General features: G+C 35.8%; 1 protein-coding gene across 1 annotated transcript; it reads left to right on the top strand.

Annotated features, from left to right (window-relative positions):
- Nucleotides 1-279: 279 nt before the first annotated feature.
- On the top strand, nt 280-1,212 carry LOC149229443 (embryo-specific protein ATS3A-like). The gene is made up of 2 exons (XM_089375831.1): nt 280-525; nt 611-1,212. The coding sequence occupies exons 1-2, from the start codon at nt 406-408 to the stop codon at nt 1,013-1,015; spliced, it is 525 nt and encodes a 174-aa protein (XP_089231957.1). The 5' UTR covers nt 280-405; the 3' UTR covers nt 1,016-1,212.
- The last annotated feature ends 11,006 nt before the right edge of the window (nt 1,213-12,218 follow it).

The raw sequence follows: 12,218 nt of genomic DNA, 5'->3' as shown, positions 1-12,218 counted from the left end.
ATAATCTTTCTAAAAACTGGAATGAATATTTAAAAAAAAAAATCATGAAAAATTAGCCCCTTTAAAAATATTAACCCCTAAAATTTTCCATATTTATAAACTCCATAAATTAACCAACTTTGTTTTAAAAAATTACTAAAAATAAGATCTGTTTGTTACGGAAGTAATATATTCCAGTCTGCTACAGAAATAAGCAGTTCCATTTCTTTCTGTTGGTTATAGAAATAATAAATTCCAGTTTGCTACAGAAATAACGTATTCATTTCATTCTGTTATCCATCGTTTTTAAAAATGTTATCCTTCAGTTTAAAAAAATCATATACAGAAGAACCCAACTATATATATTCAGCCCTTGGGTGCCGAAAAGGGCAAAGAGGAGGGGACAGAATTCCAATTTGAGGAAGAATGATGGCAAACTCAGAGAGCCTCATAACCATTATCATGTATCTGGGCGCCCTAATGGCGCTCTCTGAAGCCACTAGTCTACAACCCCAGGTTGGGAATCTGCAGGAATTGGCCCTCAGGGTATGTGATCTTGATCTCTGAGCCTTCTTGAACCCCCAATTGCTTTACCAGGCTCTTGATTTTTTCAATTTCTGTGTGTTTATAGTCAGGAGAAGTGGACACAGTCGGGGGAAGCTGTTCATACATAGTGAAGATCAAGACCAGCTGCTCGCCATTCGCAGGCACCGATGACAGAGTCAGCATTGCATTTGGAGATGTATTTGGCAACCAAGTGTACGTAGCGAGGCTCGATGATCCGACCACTGATACTTTTGAGAGATGTTCCATCGACTCCTTCACTATACTGGGTCCCTGCGTTCACAAAGTATGTTATTTATACCTGATGCGCGTTGGATCTGATCAGTGGAAGCCAGAGTGGGTTAGGGTTTACTATGGCAGGAGTCAGTCTGTTTCCTTCTACTACGATGTCTTTATTCCTACCAGTGTCTGGTATGGATTTGATCTCTGTTATACTGTTACTGCTACCCAATCTGCTCTCAGCATTATCTGAGATGATTGCCATGCTGCATTTGGGTTTGCTGGATGTTAAGATTTTTGCATGGTATTTCAACATTTATTGCATGTTCAAAGATTTAGGGTATGCAATGTGCTGACATACAGAGGGTTGTCTGGGTATTTTGTGACCATAGATGAATCACATTCGTTTGCATTTACATCAATGAAGTATCTGGTTCTTTTTCTTTTCCATGACATAAATTTTAATCCTGATCTTCATCCCCTCGAGTACCCTTCTTTTATTTTTCTGATGAGCACACCTAATGTTGATTGGAAAGCTGTTTCTTCTCTGTTTTCAGCACATTGCCAACTGTTGCTATGCTTATTGTGATTATTCTGTTAACAATTTGCTTATGTAGTGTAACTTGGTTACCCTGTATTGCCTATTTATGCTGGATCTTCTGAGTTGCTGTTTTCATAAGTTGTTTTTAATGGATATTAGTCCACATAGCAGTTGCTATTTTCTGCCAGCGTGAGTTTCTTGTCCGATGTGTTACAAGCAATCCGCTGGGAGTTTTCTTGGAAATCTGTATTTACTATTGAGAAATCAGTCCACCTAATTCTGACTTAAAATTTAAGTCATCATTAAATATACATTAACATATCAATATCATGAAACCAAAAGTTAGAAGAACATAATACTTTTCTCGGAATTTAATTTAAATAGGAAAGTTAGCCACAATTTCAATCCTTATACCAGGAACCAATTAAAAATAATAAAAATTTATCTTATATTATATAAAATTTTATTTTATGTAATTTAAATAAATAAAAAATATTAATAATAAGTTTAAAAGGTTGTTTAATTAGTGATTAAAGTAATATAAAATTTGAGAAATTCAAGGTTCAATTTTTTTTTTAAATTTTTATAATTTTTATTTATTTAAGATACCTGATTTTTCTTTACATGTAATATATATATAGAACTCAAGTTTAATCTACAAATACCAAGAGAACAGGTCATAGACCCCAGAAAAAAAATAAATAAATTGAAATTATAAAAATTATATTAAAATGAAACTATGTTCTATATTTATCCTTAAAAATGTTTGGAAGACCACTCTCGCCAGTTTTATTTGAAAAAATACCTGGGTTCCATTTTATATTAATTTGTAGGTTAAACTCAAGTTCCATTTATTTTTATATAAAAATAATAAATAAATAAAATATTGTTAACTGGAATTATGATTTTTTGTATGGAAGAAGAAAATTATACTTTTAATTTTGTTTATTCATTTTATATTAATACATTGATCAAACTTTTTTATTTTAAAATAAAAGGAAAATAATTATCATAGGTGTATTTGTCCAAATATTTGGTATGCAATGCATATTCAATGTGTAGTTAACATGTTAATGTCGGGTTAATATTTTTAAACATTATTTAAAGTGAATTAAAATTTTAAGATAGATCAAAATCTATAATTTAATTCACTCAATAAGTTAAAATTTTATTTAATTTAATGAAAAGAAAATAAGAGTGAATATAATTTTTTATTTATTCAAATTTGAAATACATTTTGTATTTAATGTGGATATTAAATTTTTGAATGTTAAGATAAATAATTTAACAAGGTGGTATTTGTTAAAATATTTATCTACATTTTTTAACTTTTTATATTTAATATGGCGAATAATCTTTTTGATTCTTTACACTGGAAAATAATATATAATTTAATTTACTGGTTATTATTAATAATGTATAATTTAATTGACTGTTGATTATTAATAACGTATAATTTAATTTACTAGTTAGTATTAATTTAGATTATATAGAGAAAGAAATCAAAGAATAAATAAGATATTGCAAAGGACATAATAATACAAGAAATCTCAAATTCTATTAATGCATGGAATATAAAAGGATTTTAAAATGCAAAGCAATACAAACTAGCTAGATTGTTAGTAACTTATCTTTGAAGAAAGACATCTCATTAGTAACAAGATATTACAATAGGTTAATCCTACCTTGATTACATAAAGTCCTGAGAGGCAAGAACCTTAATATACAAAACCCTTTTGTACAAGAAGATGTGACAAAAGGAATGTAGGCCTTTGAGGAAGGTAGTTGATATGTCAACTTCCCATGGTCATAATTTTGGCATACATGGTATTTATTGGATTATTACAAAGTGAATTTTATTCTTTATGTGTTTGCCAGTCCATTCAATGAAGATTTCATGGCCTAACTCAAGTGCAAAAAATGAAAGCGAAATGCTTGAAAATCATGTTTAAAGTTTAGGACTTGAAAAACTATAGTAGAATTACAAAGATGTGGAACTATTTTAACTTGGATCAATTGTAAGTGGTTCACATTCAATACTCTATGTTACACCAAGGTGGGCAATTTAACTAATTGGGTATTGTAAACTATTCATTTTGAAACCAAAATCTAGACCAAGATGTAAAATCTAACTAATGGGAACCTATTGAGGAGAAGATAATTAACAATTATATTTCTATGGAGTTGTCTCAATGAAGCAAGATTTAGTGAAACTTCTTGTGCAATCAATTTGCATGAATTTACTCTTGTACTCAAGAAGCAATATGTTTAAATTTTAAAAGATTTAGTTTTGGATCTCCCCTGTCTATTTTTTTGTTGGGAGAAGGATGATTTTTTTGTCCACTCTTTTTAGATCCATTGAAGAAATTCTCCTTACATCATTGGTCTTAATGTACCTCAGCTGCATGTTTCAATTGTAGATTTTTATCAATACATATCTTTTGTTATGGTTAAAAAAAGATAGATGCATGATTCAACATGTGGTATTTTGAGATCAATGAATCACATGCATAGGATGAGGAACGTAAGAGTCATGAATAAGTGCAAAATTTTAGGAAAAAAAGAAAGAAAAGAAGAAACACAATTAAAAGATGAAAAATATAAAAATATAATAAAAAGACAAAAAGATAAAAGAAAAAAAGATAAAAAAAACTATTATATAAACTAATAAAACTGAAACACATGGGGCACATGCATTCTCCTACGACTAACACATCACACGGTTTCACCGAAGATAAAATTCTTATTACATCTGAATAATGTTGGGGTTTGGTAAGCGTTCAAGGTTGTCTGGCAGTCTTGAGCAGTAAATCTAGGGATTACTAGCAACTATGGAGGATTTGGTTGATTATGGGTTTGACCCCAATGATTTTACCTTGTCATGGGTTGTAATGCCATTTTAGCAGAGTTTTGTAGAGGCTTAGGTTCCAACTAACATAGTATTAGAGAAAACCTCGGGTTTGTTTCAGCTTGGGGAGCGTAACATGGAGACTAGTCCCTTTGTGTCATTTGATGGATGTCCAAACTTCTTGGTTCGGGGGGTTTTTCAGAGACTGGACCTTTGGGTGGAGTTGGTCTAGAAAACCCTAGTTTGGCCCCTTTCTCTAGGCATGTTCTTGCCCCGTCATATGTCAACTAGTGCTTAGGGCTACCAGTTAGCGGATGGTCGTCGACCGACATTTCTCAGGCAGGGAATTTTTTATCTGTGGGATTTGGCCTTCTTCTAGAGGGCGCCTTATAGGATTTGTTCCGTGATGGAGGATTATTGATGGGAAATGGTACACATTTTCTCAATTTTCCCCTAGTCTACAATTCATTGGGAGATTTTGGTGAAAACCATAGAGGCCTAAATTGAGCAGTGTCTCCTTTTGAAGGGGCAAATAGAAGGTCTCAAGGTTTGGAAGGAGTTTAGGAAAAATTGGTGGATGATAAAGGAGTTAGAACACAAGTCGAGGGACGGTTTCACACAGGGAGGAAAATAAAGAAGGGGAAATCTACCAAGATTAAGAATGAGAACCAAAATATGGTGTTGGGGGAAGACATTTAAATTCATAAAGTCATGTCCTGTTTGAGAGGGTTTTGGTAGGGCATGCCAGATGTCGACATTTTTCTTTTTGGGTTTCTTTGTGGTTGGGTAAATCAAGAATGGGGAAACACACTTGAGAAGGTCCCGAAGGTTAGTATTTTGGTACTTGAATGGTTTATGTTGAGGTTCAATTCAACAAATGTTGTTTTGCGGGTGCTAGAGAAGAATTGGAGCATGTATTCCTCCAGGATGCTCCTAAAACGATGAAACATTGCAAGTCATGAACGAAAATTGACTGTATGTCGATTTGGATTAGGCTATCGAGACTTCCCCCTCAATTACGGACACTAGATGTATTTTGAGTTATAAGGAACAAATTGGGGGTTTTCTTGAAGTATATATATCCTTCCAAGATACAAATCTCACATGAATGACTAGGATTTTGGTGAAGTTGGACCCGAGTGAAGGGCTTTTTGCAGACCTAAATATCAGTTACAGGGGGTTTATATATCGATAAATGATTGACTATGAATCCATTCCATTCAGATGTCCGAGGTTCCACCATCACAAACATGTCTTGAGGGATTGTCCCATGTCTTACAATAGTGAGAATGGCACAGGGAATCATCAAGGAGATAGAGCTAGGGGTTCTTCACTTGGAGAAATTGAAAATCAAATGGTCTCTTCTCCTCCCATGTCTCCATAAGCCAATACTTTGATGCCAAGGTTGAAGACTACAGGCATTATTGATGTGGGAGAAACATCTACAGGAATGGGACCTTAGGATTTCTAAGAGTTTGGTGCTCCATCCTCAATGGTCGTCTCCCCTCTGGGTAACTCTTCTCCTCCTCATCCTATTAAAAATATTATTTACGGGTTCTGGTCCTTCCAGTACCCTTCCCCCTTCTAGTATGTCATCTCTTTCCAGCTCACTTACTGTTCCAGTGGCTTGTCCTTGTACCTTCATTATCTCTGCTTGCCTCTCCCCTAAACCTATGACTCTCTCGGAGTCAATGAACTCTTTAGAGTCCTTGTACCACTATAATCTTTTTCCTTGGCCATCTAAAGGAGACCCCTTTTCTGGAGTGGCGGGACTGGGCTCCCTGTCTTCGTCATCGCACAAAGGGGGAATTTGAGGAAGAAAATATCACATTTCAAAGGCTAAGATTAGGGCTCGACATGACATAGTTGATGGTAGAAAAATGTCAATTGTAGGGGCACTTAGAGCAATGAGAGCCCTTGTGATAGTGTAATCATGATTGTTATCTCTTTTAACTATTGGGATTTGGCTAACCCCTACAAAAAATTAGCTTTGAGACAGATGATACCCAATGAAAACCCAGATATATTATGCCTTCAGGAAACCTTGGGCGATGGAGACAAGATCTCCTAGGCTTTATGCTCTCTGTTTCTAGGTTGGTTTTTCTTTGGATCTAATGTGAGAGGTTGTTATGGGGGTTTGGAAATGGTCTTTAATGCAAAAACAATTAAAGTAACCAATTCCTAGGGCGTGGATTTGGTCCTAGGTGCAGAAATTGTTTTCTCAGAATTGGGTATGGATCTCATGGTGGCAAAAATTTATGGCCCTTATCACAAACGAGCACATTCTTGAGTCAATTAATGGAAAAATATTTTATGATGTGTAAAATTTTATTGTTGGGGGGGGACTTAAATTTCACCATTATTGCTTCAGAAGTCTAGGGCCCTCATGTCCATCTAGATTCTATGTTTTTCTTCTTCTCTAAGATTTTGGCGTACAACAAGCTTATTTATGTAAAACATTTAAAATATAAACCCTGATGGGGAAACAGATAAACAGGGGTGACGATGATTGCTAAATTTCTTGGTATATTCCTAATGGCTGGAGGTCTGATGGAGAGAATCCCTTCATTTCAATAGTGGATTAGGGCTGGTGGAATATATGATCATCATCTGGTGCTCTTGGAAGTTAAAGGGGGGATTCGAAAACCTAATGTTAGCCCTTTTAAATTCAATGCTTCTTGGTTGGCTGATGAATCCTTTCTACATCTTGTGTCATAAAATTGGATTCAATACACTCAAGACACAAACCTCTTGACAACACAACATTTTTCTGAGAATTTAAAAAGGGTGAAACAGGCTACTATTCAATGGTCTAATTAGAAGAGGTTAAGGGATGATGTTGAACTTAAACCCATGGAGGAAGATATGGCAAGGGTGGAGGCTCTTGAAGGGGGAGGATATGAGTCTAAGGAATCTAAATAGAGAATCCTACAATTGGAGGCCTCGAAAAGGAAATTAATGGAAGAAAAGGAAGAGCTTTGGAGACAAAAAATTAGAGAAATCTAGCTGAAGACTGGATATGAGAATGATTTTTTTTTCAAAACTTTACAAAAGGGTGCAAAGTATGAAACACTATATGGGCCTTAAACACTCCAGAGGTAGGAAAAGCATAATCTTTTTAGGAAATAGCTTCCCTTATGAAAAACCACTTCAACAATATATATAAATCCCTAGAGGGAGCCAAAATTATTGAAGTGGTTCATTTAGCACATGTTTTTCCTCGTTTCCCTAAAGGTGAAGACAATCAACAATTGATGGTTCTTGTTTTAGATGGTGAGCTTCAATTTTTCCTTCATGGTATGCAGAATGACAAGAATCTTGGTCCATATAGATGCACTACCAAATTTTTTCTTGGGTTTTATGACTTATTCGAGGCAGATCTTCTCAGGGTGATTGAGGATTATCGCCAAAATAGAAGAACTCTTAATTCTTTCAACTCTACATTTATCACTCTCATTCTAAAATTTGATGATCCTCAATATTTTGATGATTTCATACCCCTCTCTCTTTGTAATTGTATATACCAAGTGTTTTTAAAAATGATTTCCAATAGGACCAGGTCAATCTTATCCAGAAATGTGTCAAAGGAGTAGTTTTCTTTTCTTGAGGGGTGTCAAACTCATGAAGCTATCCAATTTTCCAAAGAAGGCATGCACAATATAAAAATCAAGAATTTGAAAGGCTCTATCAATAAAATTGACCTCGCAAAAGCCTACGATAGGGTCAATTGGGTCTTCATTCACTTGATCCTCACACATTTGGGTTTTGAAGTACCTTTCATTAATTGGATTATTATTTGTAAATCCTCAATTTTCTTTTTGGTCCTTATCCATGGATCTACCTTGTCTTTTTCCCATGCTCAATGTGGATTGAGGCAAGGGTTCCCTCTATCTCTTTTCTTGTTCCTATTAGTAGCAGAAGGTATCTATAGATTACTAATAGCAACGAGAAGTAGGGAAGATATTAGAGGGATTGAGGTCACATAAAATCTTGCAATCACTCATCTATTATTTGTTGATGACATACTTCTGTTTAGAAATGGATCCAGATAGGATGCAATATCCATTAAGGAAGATTTTTCCTTATTTTAGAAGGATACATGTATGTAAATCAATGTGACAAATTCTACTCTATCTTATTTAACTTTATCTCGTGGGGAAGTTCACAGGATGTAGGCTCAATTTCTCTTTCAACTGAAAAAAATTAAGGAAGGTTTGAAGTACCTTGGTTTTCACCTCAAACCCTATGCATACATAAAGGAAGATTGGTTGTGGATGTTGGAAAAAATTGAAAATATATTAAAAAGTTGGAGCTTCAGGTGGTTTACCAGAGCAGGCACAATGGTTCTTATAAAATTGGTTATGGAGGCCATTCTAGTCTATTGGATGTCCTTATCATGGATTCAAGGAATAATTGAATCAATCCAGAGGTTGCGCTATTAATTTCTATGGATTGGAAGCAAGGATAATTTTGTTCTCCCATGGTAAGATACAAAGCGTGGGGAGGTTGGGGCATCAAATACCTGCCTTTATTTGCAAAAGCGTTGGCATCCAAGGTTAATTGAAGGTTACTGACTACCAACAGTCTTTGGACTTTGACTGTCTATAGGAAATACATTTTCCCATCTTCTGTTGATTATTGGATCACAGTGCATAATAAAAAAAAAGCTAACGTATCAATCATATGAAAGGTGCTTGCATCATCTTTCTTTGTGGTGAAAAGCGACCTAGCCTGGAAAGTTGGAAATAGAGGAAAGACGAGAGTCAACATTAACCCATGAGCTAGTTGCGAGGAAAATTTTAGCTCCCTCGCAACCTTGTTACACTTCTAAATGAGAATGAGAGGATTTACTTGAATCATATTGTTGATGATACACGCTCCTCCATTCTAGGCACAAGGTTGGGTAGATGCTCACTAGCTAAACCTTCCAAAAGAATATATTGTCACTTGGAAAAACTACACAGCTACTCTTAATTTCTCTCATGTTAGAATCTGAGATAGAGAAGATTCAAACTTTTGGTTTCATTCCCAGGATGGGGATTACACTCCAAATATTGGGCACTTATATCAAATTTCAATCAGAAGACAATTGTATCATGTTTGGTAGTGGAAAAATATTTGGAAATTGAGTTGTCCTGCTAAGGCTTGGGTCTTTCTCTAGTGTCTGAATGAAAATAAAATTCCAACCTGGGACAATATCCAAAAGAGGTAGAAAGAAGGGCCCAATTGGTGTATACTATGTAAAAATGTTTAGGAGTCAGTGGCACAACTATTTATGCCCCATTCCTTCACTTTGAGTATTTGGTCGGTCATAAAGAACAATTTGGATTCTGGTATGGCATGCCATGGAAATACCTTTCACAATGCTTAGAAGTCTTGGTGGGACTTGTCAAAAGATGATGCTATCAGAAACATCCCCCCTCTCATATGTTGGGGAGTATGGATGGATATAAACAAGGCAACTTTTCGGGATCAAGTCTTGTCCCATAATCGCGTGGCAACACAAATTATTGCAATTTTCTCCATGCTTTCTTCCTTGGATACTTCTTAGGTTCCCCATATTATCTTAGAAGAATTATAAATGTCTTGCTTCCTTGGGCCTATTTTGATGGAGCCTCTCATGATAATGGTGCCTGTGGAGGTGGGTTGGTCCTATATCTTTAGGAACATCATTTTTTTCAAATCTCATATTATTTTAGGCAAGGCCACAAACAACTATGCAAAGATGCTCTGCATAAAACTTCTCCTTTGTTTTTCCATTGAAAAAGAATTTCACGCTCTACATATTTTTGGTGATTCTAATAATGTTATAAATTGGTTCAATAAGACACAAAGATGCCTCAATCACACACTGCCACCTATTTTGTAAGATATTATTCACATGAAGTTATCTTTTGACCGCATCTCATGTCACCATATCTACAATCCTTTCACAAAATGATGATTGGATGCATAGAAAAACAATCAATACTATCATGTTGTTTTACTGTGTTATTTTTTGAGGAGATACTCCTGTTTGGACTTTTTACATCTACAACTATATGTTTATATGTATCACTACAACAAAAAAGGTCATTGGTGAGGGTCATTCCTATGACGGACCTTTAAGGTCTGTCACCAATGTCGCATATGGTGACGGTCCTTAAAAAAACGTTGTTGTAAGTGCATATAGTGATGGTCCTTTAAGGTTTGTCACCAAAGCCATTTTTAGTGACACTTTTGGTGAGGGTTGTTAAAGGCCCATCACTAATTCTCTCTTTGGTGACACTTCTAGTGACGATATTTTATTGACCCTCACCAATGCTCTTTTTGGTTACTTTTGGTGACGGTCAAAAAATGTTTGTCATCATTGATCATTCCAATGAGTTTTTGATGACGTGATGTGCATGCTACTATATTTTTTGTCAAAAGATAATGATTTAAGACCATTGTTGTGGAGTCTTTTTCATTATGTGTCCAAGGCCATAGTGGTTAGAGTCAGTCAATTTGTTAAGAAGTAATTAGTGTGTATCATTTCCCTCAAGTAATGAGAATATAATTTTCCTATGAGTCAACACATGATTCATCTCTATTAGGTTTATTATCTAACAAATTCCCTTTAGATAAAGTTCCACTAGTGTGTGTAGGAACTATATTATTTAATACATAATCAAGCTCTGTCAATTCTATTAATGAGAGAGACCTAGCACTCCTCAACACTCTTGGCACATCTTAACATGATTTGGCCCACACTAACATTCCTTGGCACCTCACATGTCTTGGAACATATTTGTACCTAGAAAATCTTGCCATGACTAGGACACCCAAGCACATGTTGGCAGGCCCTAGCATAGCATAACACTCTCCTAGCATGTGTTGGCATGCCCTGTAGTCCCTAGCATGCCCTGAACACTTTGGTATGCATTAACATACATTAGCACTTGGCATGTATTAGAACCTATTATTAGTGTGCCTAGCATGCCCCTTTTGAAAAAGATAAAGTCTTGACTTATTAACCCTCTTATGTGTTCATTTCCTTGCATTTTAGCTTGGTTCTTCCTTATGTTTCCTTAACACTCCTTGACACATATTGGCATACCCTGGCACCCTGCACATCCTAGCATGCCTTAGAATTTGTCATGTCTTGGCATGCCTTGGCACTATTTGGCACATGTTAACACACACTATGGCACTTCTTGACATGCCCTGATATTCCCTAGCATGCCTTACTAGTGCTTAGCATACCTTGTCACTCCCTCCTTGGCATGCCAACTAGCACTCATTGACACTCCCTAACACACCCTCATATTCATTCACTTCCATGCATTTTGACCTAGTTCTCCCTTGTGTTTCCCTAGTACTCCCTAACACTCCTCAGCATGCATTAGCACTCTCTGGCACACCTTAGCACTCTTCGACATGCCCTGCCACTTCATAACATGTGTATCACTCCCTAACACACATTGGAACTTGGAATGTGTTGGTACTTGGAAATTCTTAGCATGTATAGCATTCGTTGAGATGCCTTGGTATGCTTTGGCATGGTTTAATATTAAATTTATTTGAGATCAACTATTGGAAAGTAGATGAGAAGTAACAGAGGAATATTTAGCACTTAGAATGCACTAACACTTGGCACTTATTGGCACCTAGTGTCGGTGTGCCTAGCATGACCCTCTTGGAAAATGTAAATTCACGACTTATTAACCCTCTTATGTGTTCATTTCCTTGTAGTTTAACTTGTTTCTCCTTTTTGTTGCCTTGAAAATCCTAGGCACATATTGTGACACACTTCAACATCTTGGAATGCCTTAGCACTTGGCACATCTTAGCATATTTTTCATGCCTTCGCACTATCTACACATGTACGCCTTGGCACTCACAACTAGCCTCACACCTTCATAACTAGTAGTTCATGTGACATTGGCCTGCTCCGGCCACAATAACTTGACCGATTGCACCTAATACAAGTAGATTGTGCTTTGTTCACCTAAGAACTACCTATAACTCATCTTAGGTCACTCATGTCCAAGATCAACTTGTCCCACTTAAGAACTTACCAAGACAAGGATCACATCTAGCCATGGC

This window comes from Pinus tabuliformis, chromosome J, assembly GCF_031772625.1.
Source record: "Pinus tabuliformis cultivar Carrire ecotype Pingquan chromosome J, CPIR1, whole genome shotgun sequence".
NCBI classification, from domain to species: domain Eukaryota; kingdom Viridiplantae; phylum Streptophyta; class Pinopsida; order Pinales; family Pinaceae; genus Pinus; species Pinus tabuliformis.
Note: the sequence above shows the minus strand (reverse complement) of the source record. Positions and strands in the feature narration are given on the sequence as shown.

What these genes read in the sequence shown, in the direction of transcription:
- LOC149229443 (XM_089375831.1), top strand. Translation starts at nt 406, where the DNA reads ATGATGGCAAACTCAGAGAGCCTCATAACCATTATCATGTATCTGGGC. An exon ending in TGCAGGAATTGGCCCTCAGG is followed by an intron (nt 526 to 610) that starts GTATGTGATCTT and finishes GTGTGTTTATAG; the next exon opens with TCAGGAGAAGTGGACACAGT.